The sequence below is a fragment of the Salmo salar genome, chromosome ssa14 (genome assembly GCF_905237065.1).
Source record: "Salmo salar chromosome ssa14, Ssal_v3.1, whole genome shotgun sequence".
Classification (NCBI taxonomy): domain Eukaryota; kingdom Metazoa; phylum Chordata; class Actinopteri; order Salmoniformes; family Salmonidae; genus Salmo; species Salmo salar.
The window spans coordinates 59,012,545-59,038,176 of NC_059455.1; the positions used below are offsets into that span (position 1 = coordinate 59,012,545).

At 45.3% G+C, this 25,632-nt stretch overlaps 1 protein-coding gene across 1 annotated transcript in view; it reads left to right on the forward strand.

Annotated features, from left to right (window-relative positions):
* LOC106570076 (RNA-binding motif, single-stranded-interacting protein 3) overlaps positions 1-25,632 on the forward strand; it is a 226,843-nt gene that overhangs the window by 33,787 nt on the left and 167,424 nt on the right. The window contains exons 2-3 of the mRNA XM_014142038.2: positions 9,774-9,931; positions 23,103-23,161. Of these exons, the coding sequence (XP_013997513.1) occupies positions 9,774-9,931; positions 23,103-23,161 (217 nt within the window). The remainder of the gene's footprint in view (positions 1-9,773; positions 9,932-23,102; positions 23,162-25,632) is intronic.

The window sequence follows — 25,632 nt, forward strand, 5'->3', positions numbered from 1 at the left end:
GCACGACGATCGTTACAGGAGTCGATCTGGCTCTAGCATAGTCTGTATATAGCATACCCAGTGCTATGAGGCAGACGGTACAGACATGACTCAAAATCAACGATATATACAACTATACAGTAGATATGTGTGTCAGTGTGTGTGTGTGACACAGTGTGTGTCTTTGTGTGTTTGCCTCCCCCATTGGTCAGTGGGCTGTAACTCTGGGACAGGACGGCGGTGGCCTTTGAGCTTCGCCACCGGCTCTTGCGCCAATTACCCCCTTATTTATGAATTTGAGCACAGTTGACCTTCTGTTGGAGAGACTTAAATTTGTTTTGGCTGAAGGACGGCCGAACAAATGGTCTGTCGGGAGCGGAGCTGCCCCCTCTCCTCCCAGCCCCCCCTGCACATCAGCAATAACTCTCCACCACCCAGGCCCTGCTTCTTTGCCTGCAGCCAATGGAGCTAGATGGAACGGCAGCTGTTCGTGCTCTGTGTATATCTGCTTGTGTGAGCGGATGGATGTGTGTGGCAGAGGAGATGTTGTGAGTGAAGAGGAATATGCTGCACTTTAATGCAGGAAGTGCGTTGGTCTATCGCCTATTAAGACGTGTGTGTGTGTGTGTGTGTGTGTGTGCGCGTGTGCGCGAAAGTTGCGTATGTGTTTCTGATAGCACTGTGTGTGTGTGTGTGTGTGTGTGTGTGTCCTTTGTTTGACTGCAGCGGCGCAGGGAGGGTGGGGATGTTGTCAGGCTCGTGACTGGATTGGCAGACACATGTCTGAAAGTGAGGGAGAGGGAGAGAGAGAAAGGGAGAGAGAGAAAAAGAGGGAGTGAGGGCGAGAGATAGGTCACAGAGGAGTGGGCCGCGCCCCCAACCTCGCCTCTGTTTGTGTTTGGGGATTCCTGTGAGAAACACAACTGACTCCTGAAGAATGCGGCTCCCAATTAGAGAGAGAGAGAGGAAAGGAGAGCGAGCGAGAGAGAGGGGATTCCCCTGCTCTCCCAGCAACACTGCAGCTCTACTTAACAGAATAAATCCCCATTCAATCTGCACAAAACTCCCCACCCCATTCAGTCTGCACACTGTGGAGAATCGAACAGAGAGCTACCTACTTATCCTATCAGTCACAATATATTAAAACGCTGCAGAGTGTACCCAAGCTACGGTAACCAAAAGTAAATTGAATAAACCAATTGAATAAACCAAACTGTTCCGTATATAGTCCATTTCAATTGGGTGTAATTGCACAGGAATGAAAATCAAAATATCCATTATAAACCAGTAGCCAATTTGTTTTCTTATTGTGTTTGCGCTAGTATGATTGTGAGTGTTGTGACCATTTCTTAAAAACATGTTCAAGAGCTCGGGGAGAACTATATAGCTTTGGGAGTTTTGGATATAGTTTTGGAGGTGATGGAATTCTGTGATCTTGTGTCTCGGCAGACTCTTTCCTCCCACGCGGCCCAGCCGGCTGTAACTGTAATGATGACAAATCAACCCAAATATTTATGTCCGTCGAATTTTTATTTGTCTCAGGTCACGGCACTCGCCGCCTTTTTAGTTATCCCCATGAAACATTTGCGTTTTTTTTCACATTTTCAATCATTTTCAACCGCCAAGCTGTCGTAGTCTCTCCCACTAACACGCCTCAGCCTTAAAATGTCACTTAAACACCAGTCGACTGTTAACGCCTGCTGCTATTGAGGTTTATAGTTGTCCAAGGAGCTGTTTACATGTTGACAGTGTAGGAGTGATAATGTAATGTAGGTTCTATGAACGCCCTTTACTGTAAATGCCTTGCTCCCCATGGCAATGTGGTAATGCACCTGTCTATCTTGTACTCATATACACATACTAAATAATGTACCCATATAATTTATACCATTTAAGTGCTTTCCATTACACAAGAATAATCTCAAAGTGCATAAGATAAAAGATGAACTAGAAAGAAATAGTCAAATAAATAAATAGAAATGATAATATAATGAACAGAAATGTTTAATAATATAATGATATCATGAAAGCAACAATCAAAGTCAATCTTATGCCTAACACCCAATTTAACTTTGCAGAGTTTGCTCTTGAATGCTGTGTAGTGAGACTGACGTGATAGCCATATGTTCATAGTGACAGAAAAACACTCTGTTACTGATCCAAATCTATTTTTACGTTACGTCAGCTTTTCATAGCCACAGGAGTTGCCTCTATGTTAAAAACAAAACACGACACACTAACTGCATCTAACACGGACCGAGTTTGGGGAACTCTGAGATAGACCAATTGGTATGTTTAAAAATAGCCTGGCCTCCTCAGTGGCTGGTGCTCGGGCTGCGTGCTGCTGCATCCTAGAGCCCAGCTCTTGCTTTTGTTTTGTTTCTCTGGATGGAAGGCCCCCAGGCTAACCGGAAGTCCAGCGGGATTTTGGAAGGAGGCACTGTGCGACTTGTTCTCTGCCTCTCTTTTTTTTGGTCTATCGAGCTCTCGATTTCTCTCTCTATCGCAAACCTCTTTTTCTCTCGCCCCCCCCCCCCATAGATATCTCTCTGTCTGTCTAGCCTCCTAATAGGAGACATTGGCTTTAGCATCTGTCCTTAGGGCAGTGGGAGATTAGTTCCTCTTCACTCCTCTGGCTATGGGTTTACCGTGGGATAGAGAGACAAAGGAAGTGGATGGGACGACACACTGTATCTTTCTGCTTGAAGACACAGTGGTTTAAGAACACATGTTTACGGTCTGGCTTTTATGTCACCCTTCGTGTATGGGGTTTTGTGTTAGGCAGCCATACTGTATACTTGCTGTACAGATACTGTCTGTATACATGATTATTCAGCTTGTCTTGTGAGTCATAACTGAGATTTGCAGCACACATTATTAATAGGGCTGGGAATTGCCAGGGACCTCACAATACGATATTATTACAACACTTAGCTGCCAATACAATATGTATTGTGATTCTCCCGATTCTATATGTATTGTGATTCGATATTGCGATTTTTATGCAATTTCATGTTCCAAACATATTCCTCACTACATGTCTGCTGCAAAAGGACAAGAGAGAGCATGACAAAATTAGTTTTGATCAGTCATGGAAATAAGTGCTGAAAACATGTTGACTCACTATTCAAAAAGAATATGGAGAACAAGCTATAGGACAAGCTATAGGATGAAAAATACTGGAGTTTTAGCACAGGCAATTAATGCTAGCTAACGCTACCCCCCCCCCCCCATATTTGGAGTCAAAGTATCTATATAATCTCGTCCAAAATAAAATGAGGATATTTAGCGGCTTCGTCCCCCCGTTACTACAAATGAATTGCTTATGTTTTTGTAGTGTAGCTGGGCCTTAACAGTTTTGCTTAACACAAGCACACATACAAGCACATACAGTGCCTTCAGAAAGTATTCATACCCCTTGACTTATTCCACATTTTGTTGTGTTACAGCCTGAATTCAAAATGGATTAAATAGATTATTTTCCTCACTCATCTACACACAATACCCCATAATCACAAAGTGAATACGTCTTTAGACATTTTTGCTCATTTATTCAAAATGAAACACATAAATATACATGTACATAATTATTCGCACCCCTGAGTCAGTATATGTTAGAATCAACTTTGGCAGTGATTACAGCCGTGTGTCTTTCTGGGTAAGTCTCTACAAGCATTGCACACCTTGCACAATATTTGCCCATTATTATTTAAAAAATTCTTCAAGTTTTGTCAAATTGGTTGTTCAACATTGCTAGACAAGCAGATGTCTAAACTAACTCGGCCACTCAGGAACATTCACTCTTCTTGGTAAGCAACTCCAGTGTACATTTGACCTTGTGTTTTAGGTTATTGTCTTGCTGAAAAGTTAATTCATCTCCCAGTGTCTGGTGAAAACCAGACTGAACCAGGTTTTCCTCTAGGATTTTGCCTGTGCTTAGCTCCATTACGTTTCTTTTTTATCCTGAAAAACTCCCCAGTCCATAACGATTACAAGCATACCCATAACATGACAGTCCCACTGTAGCTCAGTTGGTAGAGCATGGCCCTTGCAACGCCAGGGTTGTGGGTTCGATTCCCACGGGGGACCACTATTTAAAAAATATATATATAATAATAATAAAATGTATGCACTCTACTGTAAGTCGCTCTGGATAAGAGTGTCTGCTAAAAAATTCTTTAAAAAATTGATATAGCCACCACAATACTTTAAAATATGGAGAGTGGTACTCAGTAATGTGTTGTATTGGATTTGCCCCAAACGTAACACTTTTGGACAAAATGTTAATTGCTTTGCCACATTTTTTGCAGTATTAATTTAGTGCCTTGTCGCAAACAGGATGCATGTTTTGGAATATTTTTTATTCTATACAGGCTTTCTTCTTTTCATTCTGTCAATTAGGTTAGTATTGTGGAGTAACTACAATGTTGTTGATCTATCCTCAGTTTTCTCCTATCACAGTCATTAAGCTCTGTTTTAAAGTCACCATTGTGTCACGACTTCCGCTCCTTGTTCGGGCTGCGTTCGGCGATCGACGTCACCGGCTTTCTAGCCATCGCCGCTCTATTTTTCAAATGTCCATTTGTTTTGTCTTGTTCCATACACACCTGGTTTTCATTCCCCAATCATCTACATGTATTTAGTCCTCTGTTCCCCATCATGTCTTTGTGTGTAGTTGTTCATTGTTGGTGTATGTTCACGCGCGATACTTTTATAGTTTATGTTCTGTGTTTTTGGGCACTTCTGTAATTTTTTGTGCCTATTGTTGAATGGAATAAAAGTGTGCCTGTTTACTCTACTCTGCTCTCCTGCACCTGGCGCCGCCTCCCTTACACAGCCTTAACACATTGGCCTCATTGTGAAATCCCTGAGCAGTTTCCTTCCTCTCCGGCAACTGAGTTAGGAAGGACGCCTGTATCTTTGTAGTGACTGGGTGTATTGATACACCATCCAGTGTAATTAACACTTCACCATGCTCAAAGAGATATTCAGTGTCTGCATTTTAAATGTTTTACCCATCTACCAATAGGTGCCCTTCTTTGTGAGGCATTGGAAAACCTCCCTAGTCTTTGTAGTTGAATCTGTGGGACGTTACAGATAGTTGTATGTGTGGAGTACAGAGATGAGGTAGTCATTCAAAAATCATGTTAAACACTATTATTGCACACAGAGTGAGTCCATGCAACTTATTATGTGACTCGTTAAGCACATTTTTACTCCTGAACTTATTTAGGCTTGCCATAACAAAGGGGTTGAATACTTATTGATTCAAGGCATTTCAGCTTTTCTACCTCCACTTTGACATTATAGGGTATTGTGTGTAGGCCAGTGATAACACAAATCTCAATTTTATCCATTTTAAATTGAGGCTGTAACACAACAAAATGTGGAAAGGGGTGTGAATACTTTCTGAAGGCACTGTAACACTGTATAAAAGGCATTCACCCGGCACTTTGCACTTGCATAGTCATCCTCGCTCACTCACACTCACACACCAAAAGTGTCATAGCTCCCTCCAAGCAGTGTAGGCTGAAGGGGACTGGCGCTCTGATATTGACACCATAGCGGCAGTGTGGTTGGCCCTCTGCCAGTCCTCAGTGACTGCTGCCGTGGACCCCTATAAATCAGACCCAATTACCAGGCTACAGCACAGGCCCTTTCATCCACTCACAGGCAGACAGAGAGGGCAAACACAGGCCCCATAGCAACTACTGTAGCACAGGCCCCATACAAACCACTGTAGCATACTCCATCCATCTATGGACCTCATATCTGCTATGTGTTCATACCACAAACATACTGGTGTGGATATGATATGTAAAGTACCGGGTGGCTGTCCATATTTACAAATTGTCTTTGTTTGGATTGCAGTAGGAGGACCAGTCCAGTGTAATTTTAGTGTTTTATATCTTTATTTATTTATTTGTATTTTTACTGTAGCCTAATGTTTTTATTTTTTTTATCAAGCCATGGTTGGAATAGCTTTTGCTTGGACTGGCAATCTGCAGTGGATTGGATTGCACACACACACACACACACACACACACACACACACACACACACACACACACACACACACACATTTACACAAACACTCTCTACCCCTGACAGCTCTTCCCTTGCTCCAATCAGAAGAAATGCGTGCGCGGTGTACCTCGGTGTGTGTATATACTGTACAGCCCGCCACAGCCGTATATACGATACGATAGATTTATCATCCTCGGTTAATACACTCATAAACATTCTCCAGTGTGCCACAGTGTCGGCAGAGCCCCCTCCATGGCTAGCTCAGTAAATTGGCCCTGTGTAAACCATTCTACCCATCTGAAACGGGAAGTTTGTCTCATTTACCACCTGGTGGTTTTGAAGTGTCGCAACTATCTCCTCTTACTGAAGGCAGCCAGCAAGGCAGCAGAGATCCTCTTTGTCAAGTGCCGTATTCAACTCCCATCAGCCAGACATGTGAGGGAGATGTTTCTATATTTCCGGGGGGCTGTTTTTTTTTGGTTACGTCTCACAGACTGACAGGGTGAGCAGGCTGAGGGTAAATACCACTCACGGACAATCCAGAAGAGGAACAAATCTGTTTATTAAACTCGAGAGGAGAAACGGGGGAAAAAGAGAGAGGAAAAGAAGGAGTAATTGGATACACAGACCACAGACTGTCAATTACACATGCTGGTCGGTGTGCACTCACATTCTCACACACACACACTCACACACAGCTCCTCAGGGACCTCTAGCACCCTCTCATTTCTCATCCCGGGGCTTCTGAGAGCCTTTTCTTTTCCCTTGGATAACCTCCCTCTTTCCCAGCACTGTAAGTAATGGGTCAAGGTTGACCCTCCATGCCTTATTGTGTAAGATTTCAACTTCTGACCTTAAAAATGCAAGCAAATCGATAGGGCGGGACACGTGAATTCCAAAGCCCAGGACATAAGCCAAGTCTGGAGTGGAGGGAGGAATGTGGCACTGCACAATATACTGGGGAGTAAAGAGACTCTTTCACGTCACCTTCAATAGGGACCAACACTGTATCGCTAGTGTGCGGCAGTGAATTTGCATGTAAATTGTGTGTCACCCAGTGAGTTTAGTGTAGAGTGGGTAATCTAAAGTACCGCAGAGGGGATGGAGGAGAGATGCACCCTAGCTCAGAGATTATTCAACACTTTTTAATCTTCATTTGGTGTGTGTCAAAATGTACAGGGACACTTTATTTTAGATGAGTTATACACATTAAAAAATACACATTCTTTGGAGGATGATTTCATGTACTGTACCTTGCTTTTAGTAGTTACAGTGATAGTTGATATGCACTTTATAAACACTTACAGTAGACAATATGGTGTAATTCAAGACAATGAAATGACCATGGCGTCTACAACATAACATGTAAAACTATCAAAGCATCCCAGCAGTGGAGTGATAGCTGTTTTAGGCAGACTCACTCTAACAGTGTTTCCGCTGCAGTCATTTAGCTGTGGCGCTGCGCCATTGGCAAAATCATTGACGCCACAGCCCAGAAGTATGGAACATGAACAAATGTTTCTGCTTTGGAGATGATAGAACAGTCCACATTTACTTTTCCTCTGCAAACAAAACAAGTAATGAATAGAAAAATTTGTCAGAGAGGGAAACATGTATTCTGACAAACAGTCAATGCACAACAAATCTTGCAGCGGTTTTAATAGCCTTTGTTTAAAAGATGGGGATCCCAGCTTTCCATTCCTACTTTATTTATTTCTCAACTCTTAAATATCCTCGATCCTGGAGTTTTTAAGAATGGCATAAGGGAAAGTGGGGCTAAATGTAACACGGGTCAAAGGCAGGGCAACTTGGGGTAAACTGCCACCCTACCTCAAATTTTGGGGGAGTGACTTACATTTTTTTGATGAGACAGATGCCATTTTTAGCAAGATTAGTATCAACCAGCGAAAGCTTTGGAGGGAAACAATGGTGACATGAAGTGATTTCTGTGACAAGTACAGGCAGGGGGCATATTACCCTTGTTGGCAGCTTCCCCCAAGTTACCCTAACAGGTTACCCTATATTCCCTGTGTTTATGCAAGTTTTTTGGGACATAAAATGAATCAACAAGTTAAAAGATCACATTTGGGATATGGCTAATGATTCAGACTTTTTATTTATAGCTACTATGCTGCATCAGTTAAGCTTCAGGTGGTAATGCTTACTGCTAATAGCACAGCTAATAATATGGACCATGCATAGGCTATATAGATGGTCCAATATGTTAAAATCATTTGAACAAATCATTTTGCCAATATGTTATTCTGGAGGTGGAAATGTAATTTTAGATAGTGTCAGCATAATCATTTCCATTCATTTTGGAGTAGAATGTCCTTTAAATAAGTCACCAGAACTGAGCTTGGCAGTACTTCTACATAAAATGTATCCTGACCCCCAAAACAACCCCCCCCCCCAGTAATGTCGTGACCACCAGGTCTTGCTTTCTCTCTCTCTCTCTCTCTCCACACAATGTGCTGTAGCTCTGCAGCGAGGAATCACATTGTTTGTACTCAATACTCTACTGAGAGAGTGGCTGGCCGTCAGTTCCAGTTAGCCCAGCATGATAATTGGCCTCCCATTGATAGACGTGGGCTCCCTTCACGCTCCAGGGGCCTCGGCTCATTGTCAGAGGAGGCGACACACTGCCCGAGCACACTCAAAACAGCACATCAAATCAGCCATGCTTCACGGGCCGGTGCTAATGTGCGCGGCGGATACGATGAGTGGTGCGTGTGTGTTTTATCTGGGGGTAGGAGGTCTCCCATATCCCAGTGTGCAGTGTCTCTCCGGGGAGGCTATGGGGTTAACGTGGTTAACTGGAGCCGCTGGTGGCGTTTAAGCTACACTCTCTCGCTTTTCTCCTCTTTCTCCATCACTGCCCACCTCTCTCTCTCTCTCTCTCTCTCTCTCTCTCTCTCTCTCTCTCTCTCTCTCTCTCTCTCTCTCTCTCTCTCTCTCTCTCTCTCTCTCTCTCTCTCTCTCTCTCTCTCTCTCTCTCTCTCTCTCTCTCTCTCTCTCTCTCTCTCTCTCTCTCTCTCTCTCTCTCTCTCTCTCTCTCTCTCTCTCTCTCTCTCTCTCTCTCTCTCTCTCTCTCTCTCTCTCTCTCTCTCTCTCTCTCTCTCTCTCTCTCTCTCTCTCTCTCTCTCTCTCTCTCTCTCTCTCTCTCTCTCTCTCTCTCTCTCTCTCTCTCTCTCTCTCTCTCTCTCTCTCTCTCTCTCTTTCTTTCTTTCTTTCTCTCTCCTTCTCGATCCCTCTGTCTCTCTTCTATGCCCACAGGGGCCCCACGTTCCCATCCCTGGAATAGAAATGGGATGTGAGCAGGGAGCCCTGACTCTCACACCATAAATCCACACTAATGGGAACACAGCCACATGGAGAGAGACAGGGAGAGGAGAGAGGAGGCTGCAGAGAGAGAGAGAGAAAAGGAAGAGGGATTTAGTGTATAGAAGATGGGAGAGAGAAGGAAGAAATCGTGGAAATGTAGATTTGTGATGTAGATGGGGAGGTTTGTGGACACAAATGTGAAGAGCGAAAGAGTCAATAGTTCACAGGTTGTTGGTACCGTTAAAACCATCAATAACATATGAAATGTCACTCCCCCTCAAAAAATGCACTCCAACCAGCATCTCTCAACACATATTTTTTCCGTCTGTCTAACCCCTCTCGATCTCCCTATCACTCTCTCTCTCAAAGATGTGCGAGTTACTCACATTACTTATAAAAAATATATATTTAGCCCTAACCCCTCCTCTCTTCTCTTCCTGCAGCAGCCCTATGCTCCACCCCCTCACCCCATGGCTCCGCCTAGCCCCAGCCATAACAGCTGCAGTCATGGCGGATCCGAGCAGCTGAGTAAAACTAACCTGTACATCCGAGGCCTGCCCCCGGGGACCACGGACCAGGATCTCATCAAGCTCTGCCAACCGTGAGTGTGGCACACATACACAGATGATGAGAAACGCACACCCTTGGTCGTACACACATACACACACTCACTCACTCACACAGGCACACTCACCTGCTGGTACACACACACCCTCATTTAAAGCTCCACCAACAGTGAGTGTATAAAAGAAACAGACACGGGTAATCATAAAAGCTCTGCCAAGTGTGTGTCTGCTACAAAAACACCCATGCGCATGGATATACACACACACCTACACTCAGCTCAATAAAGCCCTAATAAAGCCAAGATTGGACTGCCTCCCCCAGGAACCATGGACCAGGACCTCATCAAGCTGCAACACACAGATACACACACACACACACACAAGCCCCCCCCCCCCACACACACACACACACACACAAACAGCTTTGTTCAGCTCCATTAAAATCCTCCAAGTCTTCATCGATAAAAGGGTCAAGATCATTAATAAAGACACTGCAAATTGTAAAATACAGGCTAAAAGGAAAGTCTGCTGGTTACCTATTCTTTTCTTGCCCATCTTTTCAGAAATGTCCCAGTCAAATGCAGCCAATTATTTAATGATCTTATGGAATCGGAAGGTGCTGCCCAGTATTTGGTAATGCTCTCACTATGTCAGAAGTCCCGCAGTCTCGATATTGACCCATCAAAATTCCATTAGCTAGAGAGCAAGCACGATAAGAGCGCGGAGGTACTCAGCGTTTTGACATTGCATATCTCTTAGCCACATAGTCCCCCTTTGTACAATCTCACTGTAGGTCATTTCAATTTATTTTTCCAATTCAGTATGATCTTGAATTTGAGGCCGGACGTTTTTCAGAAGGGCATTGTCGGAACTTAAGTAAAGTATCCGGCAGTGAAGGTTCAAATATCATTCTGTGGTTTACTAGCTACTGTACCTCAAAACATGACAAAACATTGGACATACACCATTACTACCTCACTGTCCTCTAGTGGATGCCTCACTTCCCTTCCTCCCACACACTCTGTCCTCAGCGTTTCTCTCCCCTGTATTTTTGCCAGTCGCCTTCGTCCGTATTGTCTAAGTGCCCCCAAGGTTGCCCGAGGTCTGCTGTGCCAATGAAAATCCAATGCCAATGAAACTTTAATTAGCCAGCCACCGTTTCAGGCACAGGCGGGTAGTAACATTTTCACAAAGGTCATCTGGCGCTGCAGTCTGTGACACCCGGGTCCTCCTCCCACCTCAACCTGCTCCACCCCACCATAATGGCATCCTCCCTTGGCCCGACGCCTTGTCCCCCGGGGCTTCATGTTAAACTGAAACCTCTGAAATGAGCTGTTGCAGTTTTCGGGAAAATGAGGAGTCCTAGGGTTTTTTTTCAACCACCTCTCAGCCGCCCGAGTTATTATCAGTATCATGGGGTTGTCTGACTCTGTGTGTGTGTGTGTGTGTGTGTGTGTGTGTGTGTGTGTGGCAGCATTTTCCTCTCAGAGATTAGTCTTGAAAACCCCACCCTAGGCAACAGTGACTAGGGTCTGGTTTCAATGACGGACTCTTTTGGCAACTTCACTAAGGAAGGAAAAAAATGATCCGGGGCGAGTCCTCTTCAGAGAGACTACTCTCTCAGCAAATCATGATTCCTGAACGTTGCGATACGAAACCAAAGTGTGCAGTGATTTTAGTGAAGGTAGTTAATGCAAACTAGCCTCTTGCATTTCGCACTCATTAAAAATTACCTCTGTGATATCCATTAAGAAATCTATATAATATTCAAGCAGATAAGGCACCTAAGGTAGTCCATCATATCCAATGATGACTTCCACTACTGCTTGTGGGTTCGTTGATGACTGTATAATCCGATGCGAGATGCACACTGTCTGCCACGGAAAGAGCAGACAAAGGCCTGTCCTGTTGAGGCCAGTGGTCATATGTCTTCTCTGTCACTTCGCCAGGCTACGTCCTTTTTTCCTCGGCCAACTGCACTCCTTGAGGCCGCGCCAATCTGGAGGGAGACAGGGTGTATCCCCAACTTCTTTAGCGATGTCTTCAGTTGGTCCTTTAGCCGCTTTTTCTGCCCACCTGAAGAGTGACGGCCCAGTTCTAGCTGTCTGTGCAGTATCTTTCGAGGCAGGCGATCCTCTGGCATCCAGATGGCATGGCCCGAGCCATCTAAGCTGGTGGTGTGTGAAGGACACCTCAATGCTCCTGCAGTTGGTTCTCTGTAGGATCTCTCAATGTGGCACACGGTCCTGCCAGGTCACTTTCAACATGCGTTTAAGGCATTTTATGTGAAAGGACTCTAGTTGTTTTAAGTGTCGTCTGTAGACTATCCATGTTTCACATCCATAAAGGAGTGTAGATACACACACTACCTGGTAGACTGCAACTTTGGTGTAGAGGTTCGGTGTGAAGCGGATAAGGAAGTGACGTAGTTCGTCTATGCCTAAAGAGTCTGTCATTGAAACCAGACCCTAGTCACTGTTGCTTGGGTCCGGGTTTTCGAGACAATTCCAATTATTATGTGTCCTTGTGGTGTGCTGAGCCATGCCGGTTCCCGAGACAGGCTCACGGGGTCACACACACTGTGAAACAGCCCCAGCAGTCCAGACCCCGTATCTCTAAAGTAAACACAGTGCCGCCAACTGACGCATTCTTGAGAGTGTGCCATATCGTAGCTTCTGATTGGAGGTTGTTACACGCCGGCTTGAGAGATGCTTGGAAATGCCAAAGTTCTCTCAAATTGCTGCGGCCGCTCCTACATGAAAATGAACCCCGCTCTATGAACGTAACGATACAGCGAGCTACAGTCTCCTAAGAGTCCTAACGCTCACCTACTACAACTTCCTCTGCTACTTCAAACATAGCCAAAAGAAAAGGGAGTCAATAACAACAATGGCCACGGAGGTTTTAATTATACGCAGTTGGAAGAGCAATTAATGGGATTTGGGAGTGTGCTTAATCTATTTTATTCAATTGGCTGAATCTGTAGCGCTCCAGAACCATCAGCCTGATATATGGGCATGGAGAAGCAGCCAGAGAAGGGGGTTTGGCTGAACACCCAGAGCAAGAGAAACCTGGATGGAACAGCCATTACCGTAAGAAAAATGCCTGGACCAAGCCAGGCAGGTGGGGCACAGGGCCAAGCATAACCCACCCATGGGGTGTGTATCCAACGCTAACCCCCGAACCCCCTTGGGCAACGGGAGACTTTATGATCCATTTCACTACCAAGCGATTGGGCAGCCCCGGGGTTTTCTTGTTGCAGTCCACCACCCAGGAGAGGTAGAGGGGCTGAACCAGCCCGCTGGTTCTTTTGAGTAAAGAGCATTTTTATACAAGGCGCTCCAGACCAGACATAGGGCCCACACCTGGAATAACAGAAGCATTCGAGTTCAAATTTTCCCTGCCAGTGGCCTAAATCCATAACTCAAAAACGTACATTGTAAAGGACCCCAGAGCTTCCCTCCCTTCCGTCCTCCTCCCTTTTGACTTCTTTGTTTTCCCCTACCTCCTGCTTTCATCCGTCCCGCCCTTCTGGATCTCTGCACCCCATTTAAGCCGCGGACCAGCTACAGCTGTGTTCTCTATCACATTGCTTTCCCTCGCCTGATCAAACGGAGAGAAACCCAAATCAAGAGCTAATCACCGCCAATTGTCCAAAAAAACTTTCCCATGTGTGGTGAGGGATGGAGGAGTGAGAGAGTGGGGAGTGAGGGGTTCGGAGCTCCACACAGCAGAGGAAGGAGGGGGGGGTGACCCTGGGACCACCTGTTCCACAGAGCCTCTGCGATCCGAAGCGCCACATTATCCCTCATGACTCTCAGAGGCCCTCTGTTGACACGAACCGGCCGGCTATCAGAGCCTCCCCGATCCCACGGGCTCCTTTTCAACAAACTGCCAAAGAGATGAAGTGTGAGAAAAGACACTCCAGTCAGCCCAGCCTCGGCTCTTTCGCCTCCGTCATCGTCGCCCTACACTTTCAGTCCAGCTCCGCCTTTCCTGGCCCTTTCTCGCTCTCTCCGTCTCTCCCTCTCTCTCTCCTTCTCCGTCCAGTCAACCAACTCCGCCGCACGTCCTTCAGAACGGACCGAGATAGCGGCGCTTAACCTCTGAGGCAGTGGGACAACCGCAGGAATGCCCAGACCGAACTAATATGTTGTATCCTCCACAACATTGATTTGAAGAGCAGTTGCTGTGCAGTGGCTGATATGCCCCCAGGCAATCTCCTACATTATTCATCCCCCTATTACTGTATACATGGTATCGGGACAGCTTGGCTTTTCATAGGCACTCCTTCTGTTTGTCTCTTTACAGCCAGTACACCCACTCTGCTGGGAAGCGGCGGGTAGCCTAGCGGTTAAGAGCATTGGGCCAGTAACCGAAAGGTCGCTGGGTCGAATTCCAGAGAGAAATCTGCCGATGTGCCCTTGAACAAAGCACTTAACCGTAAGTCACTCTGGATAAGAGTGTCTGCTAAATGACTAAAATGTCCAATTAAAGCTCCACTCCATCCATTACAGGTGCAGCAGCCGTCAGCCTTAAGACTGATCGACGTGAGGGCAGGAAGCCGTTTCCCTCCCAGCTGCTTTGACACTCTCCATCCCTTCCCCCTCTTTCTCGCTCTTTCCCTTTCATCTGGAGTAGTGTGGAGAAAGCAGCACAGATGAGATATGTTCATTTGTGCGTGTCAGACAGAAATGCGTGGAATGTCGGCTTGACAGGTTGTAGACGGCCGTGGACAAACAGGAGCTATTTTGGAACGCTGAAGCCTGAAAGAGAACTGTGGTACTGTGGAAAATAGCCATACGCCTATTACTCATTCTATTAAACACACACACATATGTACAAACACACTGCTATTTTTCTCTCCCACTCACTCCATTAAAAGCACTCCATATCTATAGTGGAGCCACTGTAGTTGTTCACTCTCTCTTGTTCTCTCTCTCACGTCCTCTTGTTCTCTCACTCTCTCGCTCTTGTTCTCTCTCTCTCTCCCAATCCCCCTCTCTCTCTCTTGCTCTCTCCTTTTCGTTCTTTCTCTCCCTCCTGCCCTCCCTGTGGGTGGAGATCTCTGTGGTGAGTTCCAATCTGATGATCGGCCAGCATCTTTCACCAGCACTACCTGTCAGAAATGCATTATCCTGTGTGTGTGTGTGTGCCTTCAGAGTGTGCATTCAGAGTGTGCGTGTTATTTTTGGCCTGATACAGATCCTGGGTTGACAAGGACATCACCACTTAATCATTCTCAGGTCAGCTGCAGGTGCTAACTCAACCATGGCCGACACTGCTGTTTAACCTCTCTGGGGTATGTGGGACGCTATAGCATCCCACCCGCGGGACACAATATTCAACAGCCAGTGAAATAGCAGGGCGGCAAATTCAAAACAACAAAAATCTCATAATTAAAATTTCTCAAGCATACAACTATTATATCCCATTTAAAGATACACTTCTCGTTAATCCAACCACATTGTCCGATTTCAAAAAGGCTTAACGGCGAAAGCATAACATCAGATTATGTTAGGACAGCGCCTAGACAAGAAAAACCACACAGCCATTTTCCAAGCAAGGAGAGGTGTCACAAAAACCAGAAATACAGCTAAAATTAATCACTAACCTTTGATGATCTTCATCAGATGGCACTCATAGGACTTCATGTTACACAATACATGTATGTTTTGCTCGATAAAGTTCATATTTATATCCAAAAACCCCATTTTACATTGGCATGTAATGTTCAGAAATGTTTTGCCTCCCAAAACTTCCGGTGAATGAGCACATCAATTTACAGAAATACTCATCATAAACGTTGATAAAATATTCAACTGTTATTCAAAGAATTATAGATACACTTCTCCTTAATGCAACCGCTGTGTCAGATTTCAAAAAAGCTTTACAGCGAAAGTACCATTTGCAATAATCTGAGTACGGCGCTCAGTCACAAAACCAAACCCGCCATTTTGTGGAGTCAACAAAACTCAGAAATAGCATTATAAATATTCACTTACCTTTGATGATCTTCATCGGAATGAACTCCCAGGAATCCCAGTTCCACAATAAATGTTCATTTGTTTCGATAAAGTCCATCCTTTATGTCCAAATACCTCCATTTTGTTTGCGCGTTCAGTCGAGTAATCCAAATCCACTGGGCTCGCGCAGTGAGTAGAGACGAAAAGTCAAAAATGTATATTACAGTTTGTAGAAACATGTCAAACGATGTATAGAATCAATCTTTAGGATGTTTTTATCATAAATCTTCCATAATATTCCAACCGGACGATTCCTTTGTCTTCAAAAAAGAAAAGGAACACAGCTAACTCTCATGTGAGCGTGCGCCACTGAGCTCATGTCATTTTCTCAGTCATCTGACTCCATATGCTCTTATTCTCTCCCCATTCACAGTAGAAGCCTGAAACAATGTTCTAAAGACTGTTGACATCTAGTGGAAGCCTTGGGAAGTGCAAAATGACCCCACAGACACTGTATATTGGATAGGGAATCACTTGAAAAACTACAAACCTCAGATTTTCACCCTTCCTGGTTGGATTTTTTCTCAGGTTTTTGCCTGCCATATGAGTTCTGTTATACTCACAGGCATCATTCAAACAGTTTTAGAAACTTAAGAGTGTTTTCTATTCAAATCTACTAATAATATGCATATCTTAGCTTCTGGGACTGAGTAGCAGGCTTTTTAATCTGGGCACCTTCTTCATCCAGACGTCAAAGTACTGCCCCCAACCCAAGAGAGGTTAACACTGGTGATACTCAACAATGGCCGACACTGCTGTTTAACACTGGTGATGCTCAACCATGGCCGACACTGCTGTTTAACACTGGTGATGCTCAACCATGGCCGACACTGCTGTTTAACACTGGTGATGCTCAACCATGGCCGACACTGCTGTTTAACACTGGTGATGCTCAACCATGGCCGACACTGCTGTTTAACACTGGTGATGCTCAACCATGGCCGACACTGCTGTTTAACACTGGTGATGCTCAACCATGGCTGACACTTGTCAGGCTAGCCTCAGTCAGAGCCCCTTAAAGGTGACGAAGGGCCGGATCCCGGATGAGTGGCTAATAAAATCGTAAGGATGAAATGCAACCTAAGCTTGGAGTTTTCTCCAGCCCTGGGCCAGTTGGCATGTCATCTCGTGAGTGAGCCAGCAAAGTATTGGCCTAATTCACCGGGTCACAATTTGTCAGAGGGCCGTCGTTGCCAGGGGAGCAATCATAATTCATTTCTAATGCAGAAATGTCAAGATGACATTTTGAAATAGAACTGTTGTCTTCCAGCAATGGGAATACATTCCACAGTGGGTGGGACCAGAGGGTGAGGAGGGCCAAAGAGCTTAGACCTACAGTTCACAGAAAACCATTGTATCATCTGCTTGAAGCAGGGAGAGAAGAGCTTAACCGATAACTATAACATCTTGTACAGTGGTAGTGCAGCGGCCATACTGTGGGATATCTTCAAAGGGCAGGTCTCTCTACAGTACACAAGTATAGCTCAGGAGAGTGGCTTGTGATTGATTTTGATTCAGTTCTACTTGAGTGACCAGCGGGTCTCCCCCCTGCCAGGTGTCCATCAGGATAGAGCAGGCTAGTTCAGCAGTGCACAGCACCTGCCTGTCTGTCTCTGCAGTTCACTGGGAGACTGGGCCAGCGTCCTAAATGGCACCCTGTTCCCTATATAGCTCCCTAGGCTCTTGTCAAAAGTAGTGCACTATATAGGGAAATATAGTGCCATTTGGAACACAACCTGGGTCCCCTCCCCTGCCCTTAACCCTCTGTCCTGTAGTCATAGATGAAGCTCCCATGCTCCCAGGTCAACTGGTCCTAGTCCTTAATGGCCCACAGCACTAATAGCTGTGATGTGACCCCTGTCTGTCAGGCTCACCTTTAGAGCTCTGAGGGGGGTCGGTTGAGCTCGCGGGTCAACCGGAATGTGGCACTAACTCAACCGAAGCGTTGCACTAAGGTATTTGGCGCCATCTCTCACTTTCCTGCTTTCAATCTATCCCTCTGTCTCCCACTCTCTCTCTCCCTCTATCCGTACCTGTCCAGTCAGAATATGCGTACAACAGTGACACCTGTCTCTTAAATTACCATCAAACATTGAGTAATATAAACGCAAACTCAGAGATGAACTGATACAGACGCCACACAGCCAGGGGCCCCCATCTGCCTCTGGGGTCCACAGCAGGATCACTTTCTTTCAATTTCCTCCTTTCAAACTCCTCCCCAAACCTAGGGGCCCAAGGGCCTGTCAGACCCCTCTTCAGATACCCTGGGGTGTTTACACACACACACACACACACACACACACACACACACACACACACACACACACACACACACACACACACACACACACACACACACACACACACACACACACACACACACACACACACACACACACACACACACACACACACACACAGAGGAGAGAATGTGACTGTATCCCCAAGAGGTTGTGGTTATACCATGTGGTCAGCAGAAGGAAGATAGGGAAACACAGACATGGAGCAGAAACTGCCTGGAGCTGTTTCCCACCTACCTGTCATGCCACTTCACACGTCTACTGCAGCAAACAGACATACAGACAGCGAGGGCCTTTGGAGAGCCAGAAGGGGGACAACGCCACACTTGGGTGGTCCGCCAGTCTCCCTCACTCCTCCTGCAAAGCTGCACCAGTGATATGTGCTGGCTCTGGCCTGCTCTCAATGTAAGAACCACTTCACCCCCAGCGCAATGGCGGAAATGAAATATCCCTGGATCATTTCACCCAGAGAGGAAAATGGAGATGCAGATATTCAATGGATTCAAATGATCCAATGTCTCATCATCAGGCCTCTACCCAAAAAGTAGAAGCTGCAGTTGAGGCTACGCATCATACTTCAATTCCTAGAAAACTTTTGAACGAATTACATCTTTTACAGTTGCCTCAATTTGTACAATGTTCAACGACATAGAACCAAACTTGTATTTTTAAAAACTTGTATTTTTATTGGGCGGGTGTCCTTTTTTAGTATCGTCATCCCTAATTATTGATTGGATATGGCAGTGGAATGATTGCCAGAGAGAGAGAGAGAAAGCGAGAGAAAGAAGAAGGGAGAAAGAGTGAGAGGAAGAGGGGGAAAGAGACACTGGCATACCACATTTGATCATATACAGTGAGGGGGAAAAGTATTTGATCCCCTGCTGATTTTGTACGTTTGCCCACTGACAAAGACATGATCAGTCTATAATTTTAATGGTAGGTTTATTTGAACAGTGAGAGACAGAATAACAAAAAAAATCCAGAAAAACGCATGTCAAAAATGTTATAAATTGATTTGCATTTTAATGAGGGAAATAAGTATTTGACCCCTCTGCAAAACATGACTTACTTGGTGGCAAAACCCTTGTTGGCAATCACAGAGGTCAGACGTTTCTTGTAGTTGGCCACCAGGTTTGCACACATCTCAGGAGGGATTTTGTCCCACTCCTCTTTGTAGATCTTCTCCAAGTCATTAAGGTTTCAAGGCTGACGTTTGGCAACTCGAACTTTCAGCTCCCTCCAAAGATTTTCTATGGGATTAAGGTCTGGAGACTGGCTAGGCCACTCCAGGACCTTAATGTGCTTCTTCTTGTGCCACTCCTTGGCCGTGTGTTTTGGGTCATTGTCATGCTGGAATACCCATCCACGACCCATTTTCAATGCCCTGGCTGAGGGAAGGAGGTTCTCACCCAAGATTTGACGGTACATGGCCCCGTCCATCGTCCCTTTGATGCGGTGAAATTGTCCTGTCCCCTTAGCAGAAAAACACCCCCAAAGCATAATGTTTCCACCTCCATGTTTGACTGTGGGGATGGTGTTCTTGCGGTCATAGGCAGCATTCCTCCTCCTCCAAACACAGCGAGTTGAGTTGATGCCAAAGAGCTCCATTTTGGTCTCATCTGACCACAACACTTTCACCCAGTTGTCCTCTGAATCATTCAGATGTTCATTGGCAAACTTCAGACGGGCATGTATATGTGCTTTCTTGAGCAGGGGGACCTTGCGGGCGCTGCAGGATTTCAGTCCTTCACGGCGTAGTGTGTTACCGTTTGTTTTCTTGGTGACTATGGTCCCAGCTGCCTTGAGATCGTTGACAAGATCCTCCCGTGTAGTTCTGGGCTGATTCCTCACTGTTCTCATGATCATTGCAACTCCACGAGGTGAGATCTTGCATGGAGCCCCAGGCCGAGGGAGATTGACAGTTCTTTTGTGTTTCTTCCATTTGCGAATAATCGCACCAACTGTTGTCACCTTCTCACCAAGTTGCTTGGCGATGGTCTTGTAGCCCATTCTAGCCTTCTGTAGGTCTACAATCTTGTCCCTGACATCCTTGGAGAGCTCTTTGGTCTTGGCCATGGTGGAGAGTTTGGAATCTGATTGATTGATTGCTTCTGTGGACAGGTGTCTTTTATACAGGTAACAAGCTGAGATTAGGAGCACTCCCTTTAAGAGTGTGCTCCTAATCTCAGCTCGTTACCTGTATAAAAGACGCCTGGGAGCCAGAAATCTTTCTGATTGAGAGGGGGTCAAATACTTATTTCCCTCATTAAAATGCAAATCAATTTATAACATTTTTGACATGCGTTTTTCTGGATTTTTTTGTTGTTATTCTGTCTCTCACTGTTCAAATAAACCTACCATTAAAATTATAAACTGATCATTTCTTTGTCAGTGGGCAAACGTACAAAATCAGCAGGGGATCAAATACTTTTTCCCTCACTGTAATAGCACTCTCAGCTTTCCAAGAAAACATAAATTGAGACATTTATGGTCTGTTTACATATATTTCCGAAGCTGTTTATACAGAACACTGGTAGGAAACCCGTATAAACTGTATGTATGATTATATGACAATATTTTAGCTTGACGATAATTCTATTACACAATTTCTGATATATCACATGCATTTGTTTTAAAATCAGTATTATGCCTCTACTGCCATTCATTACAATTAGGCTGGTTTGGATGTCCTCTCCGCCCCATGGCAATATGTGTAGAATAGCAGGAAATTAGCTTTAAAAATGCCAAATTCTCTCATCCTCAATTCAATATATGTAGAATACCATGAGATTTGCTGAAAAACTGCACATTTTCCTCTACACCCCATGGCAATATGTGTAGAATAGCATGAAATTATCTTTCAAAATGCCAAATTCTCTGAGCCTCTTTGCAAAATGTATAGAATAGCAGGAGATGAGATATAAAAATGAACATTTTTCTCTTTGCCCCATGGCAAAATTAGTAGAATTGTAGGAAGTTAACTGTTTCCCGAGAGAGAAATAATACCTTCTCAGTTCTTGCGGGGGCCCCCCAAAACTGTGTTACGCCACTGGAGAGAGAGATAGAATTGGGAGAGGGATAGAGGAGGAGAGGGAACGAGAGAGAGAGAGAGAAAAAGAGGGAAAGAGCGAGAGGGACTGGGTGAGGACTGACTAGGACCATTAAAGACAGAGATAACGGAGACTGAGAGTGATTGAAATAGGATTAGAGGAGACAGGCTCTAGCAGAGCTGCAGCATCACCAGTATTAAACCTGGGCTTCACAGGGACTGTCTCTGTCACATCAAAGTCATGCAAGAGAAGCCGCCAGGACGGTGTCCACACACACACACACACACACAAACACACCTTCGCATGCACAAACACATATACATGGCTCGTGCACGGCTTGTATTCCCTGTTTATTTCCAATATTCTCCATTATGGGCTAGATGCCTGATTCAACCTTTTCTTTTCATCCCACGCCTGGTGTCTTTGTAGGGTATTTTTAGATCACAGCATTGATGAACCATCTTTAACAATTAATGAGACGAGCCATGATGAGTTGTCTCCTGGTCCCAGTGGACCCAAACAAAGTTCTAATGAGAACTTTCCCCAACTCCATGCCAATCGGAGGCCTTTTTAACTGTTTCCCAGAACGAGCCGACTGTACACACACACACACACACACACACACACGCGCGCTCTTGCCCATTTTCGCACATACACACAACCAGACACGCAAAAAACACATGCACACATTAGTTAGTGCTACGTTAATGTTACAATTGATGTGTAACTTCATTGAGTTTCTAGTTTATGTTCAGTTTTTTTTTCATCATAATTTATTTGTCACGTGCACAGGATACAGCAGGTGTAAACGAAACAGTGAAATGCTTACTTGCAGGCTTTTTCCTCAACAGTGCAACATCAATAACAAACAAACAATGTTTGCTTTGAGTATGTCAATGCCATCAAATATATGCACCAACCCCATGTTGAATCCAACCTTTTCTATTGCTCTTGGGAGACGCCCTCAAACTCCCTCGGTGATTACAAATCCCTGTTGATATTTCTTACCAGGTAAGTCAAATTACCCTGTGTCTCTCACTCCCATAAAATACAATCGACTGATTGGTATCAATGAGGCTAAGTTTCCGCCTGCAGGGCAGCGTCCCTAATGGCGCCCTGTTCCCTTAAAGGCACACTACTTTTGACCCAGGCATATTGGGAACTGGTGCCATTTGGGACGCACCCACCGTCAAATTCCCCTGCATCTCTATCCCGTCAAGACAACAGTCTGATTGGTATCCAGGAGGCTGAGTGTCAGCCTGTAGTTTTCCTCTTTGTGCTCATCAGTTCATACCTGCCACCCACCCCACCGCAGCATGCAGTAAATAGAGACTTCACTGTGCGTTGAGAAATGGCACAATTATCCCCCGCTGGTGAAATATGGGCCAGGAAGCTCCACACTTCCCTATGTACTGAGAGAGAAGCTCTATTTCCCACACACACACACACACACACACACACACACAGAGAGAGAGAGAGAGCTGCCTGATGCCGTCATCCTCGAGTCCACACAGTCCATAACGATGAGTTTTTACCACATCAAGTCAAAGTGCAGTTGTTTGATTAATGGGAGAGATGAAGTGGTAGTAGATATTCCCGATGTGTTAACTTCCCCTATGTTTATTTCCCAACAGCAGTAATGGTTATCAAGAGAGCAATCGTGCCTCACTACATTTATACATTTTTAGGCCAAGTGGAGGTTAGAGAATTGAGAGAGGACAAAATAGCCTACTATAATGGTAATAGCATTACTGAATCCTAAGAATATTCCCGATGTTATGTTCTAGAACCATTCCACCTAGTAATTCTGCTTCTCTCTGCTCTTCACAGATATGGGAAAATAGTGTCAACCAAGGCCATCCTGGACAAGAACACCAACCAGTGCAAAGGTACGTCACCAAGGTAACTCTATCCCAAATGGCACCATATTCCCTAGGTAGTGCACTACTTTTGACCAGGGCACTATGTAGGGAATAGGGTGCCATTTGGGATGCACACTGAGCCTTGTGTCTGCCACCGTCCGCGGCGCAACGATCACTCTTCAAAGCAGATGTTGTCATAGGAAGCGTTCGGAGCCAAGCCCTGGCATTAGCACAGACCTCAGTCAAGAAAGCACCTGCATGTCGTAAATCAATGATTTAGCAGTTAGCGCTAGCTGGAGGAAGGATGGAGGTAAATGACTAGGCCCTGCGATGAAGCTCGCTCGCTGGAAGGGCGTCAGAGGATTGGCAGTTGTTGTGCAACCCCTCCCTAGCTACGTCTCCGTAGACTCTTTTATCTCCTCCTCTTTCTCCCGGGTCTTGGAAAACAGCATTAGCCCGTGCTGTCTGTACACTCACTAGGAGTGTCACGTTGACACATCAAACTGAACTACGGAGCCGTCATATTAGCGGCAACTTTTTTTAAGTGCTTAATCAAGTACACATATCCAATTAGAAGGCTAACAGGCAAGTACGATGTAGTTAAACATTCTTTACTATCGCTCTTGTCTTACATCTCAAGCTATTCGTAGACATATTCCCCGCTTCAGCCTTAGCTGGTACAGTACTGTAAATACACTTCAGTAGTTTTCCTTTTGTTCACTCTCCTCTTAAGCCTGCTACACACTCTACACAAAACAGAGCGACGGAGTGTCGTATACGGTCCATTCCAGAAATTCAGCGGCAGCTCCGTTTGCGTATGGTGTGTAGACCCATTTAATGGCCAGCGGTAGAGGGGGAGAAAAAGAACGGATTAGTCCTGAGGTGCCTGGCAGCACTGTTTAAGCGCTATTGAAGTTCCATCAATACTTGTAATTGTTTTTTGCGGCTTTCTTACTCGGTATTGTTGCCCCCTTCAAGGTGATGCCGCCTTCCTACCCGTCCTTACCTGGATGGAACCTGCCCGTTGTGTGACGGGTCAGATGTAGAGGGAAAGGTGGTGGCAGGTAGCTTAGCGGTTAAGAGCGTTGGGCCAGTAACCAAAAGGTCACTGGTTCGAATCGCAGAGACATCTACAGTAGGTGAGAAATCTGTTGAGGTGCCCTTGAGCAAGGCACTTCACACTATTTGCTCCTGTAAGGATAAGAGCGTCTGCTAAATGACTAAAATGTCAATTTGTTGCTGGTGACTCATGTAGGCAATCAGAAATCAGCCTGGGCCCCTTATTTGGAGGAAGGATGGACCCATGGGTCGTGGAAAACAGGAAGAGAGGATTGAGGGAGTATAAGGATACAGCAGAGGTGTGAAGTAAATCGCAGGGTGTGGAGATGAAATACAGTAGAGCCTCTCTGTGTCCAGGGCACTGGCCTGGTGAGTTATGCTCTGCAGGGCCAGGCACTCTGCTCTGCACTGGCGGGTGGGGGAGACCAGTTTCCCATACCTCACCTGCCTGGAATGCAGCGCTGCCGAGATGCCAAGAGCCAAGCATAAGCATCTGTATTTTACAAGTGGAAATGATGGTCCAGCCCTGTGCACTGAGGGAGGGGAAGAGAGAGTAGGACAGAAAGAGGGGAGAGAGAGGAAGAAAGGAAGAGAGACCACAATAGCTCCAAGGCCTCATCAGAAGCCATGTGTTTCTGTATAAATGCAGATCTCTGGCTTACCCCTACCATGTAACCCATGTCTCTGATCACTATTGACAGACAGGGCCTCATTCCTTTCATACTGATGTTGAAATACATGTGCAATATATTTCAGATTTTAGAGAGCTTGATACAGAGGGCCTGTGTGTTTTTTTTCCTTGACCCTGACCAGCATTTTATTTCTTAAACTGAAATGATTTTCTTCTAGTGAGAGACCAATGTTGTAACATACCCACACAACTTTTTTTATGATAACATCAATGTTCAGAGGTTACTCTAGTCTACTCAATCTGCTTCTAAACAGATTTTTCCTTTCAAAAGATGCTCTCTCCTCCTCTCCATCCCTGTAAAGGTGAATGCAGGAAGGTAGGTACGGGTTGGAGCAGGTTTCGTATCCATCATAAAAAGAACACTGCGTCGCCCTGATCCAGTATCACTTTGTTTTCAGTCGTCTGCCCTTTTGACCTGGTGCTTGTTTAAATGTCAGAGGCAGTGCTTTTTCAACACGGTGGCACCACCAGGCAGACACCGAGCCTGGAACAAACCAGGCCAATCCTCCCTCCCTCCTCTCCTGTGTTATTTGTATTTAGTTCAGCTCAGTGAGCATACAGCAAAGCGCAAGAAAAGGGGAGGGTGCAAGAGGTCAGCAACCGGTCATCTCAGGGAAAGATTAAGAAATGCGAGATACACTGAGATAGAAGCGTGGGAGAGGAACCTGTTTGTTGTAGAGAGACCAAGTTATGCTGGGCACTGATGTACCCCACACACACACAAACAAATGCACTCCACACAATCACG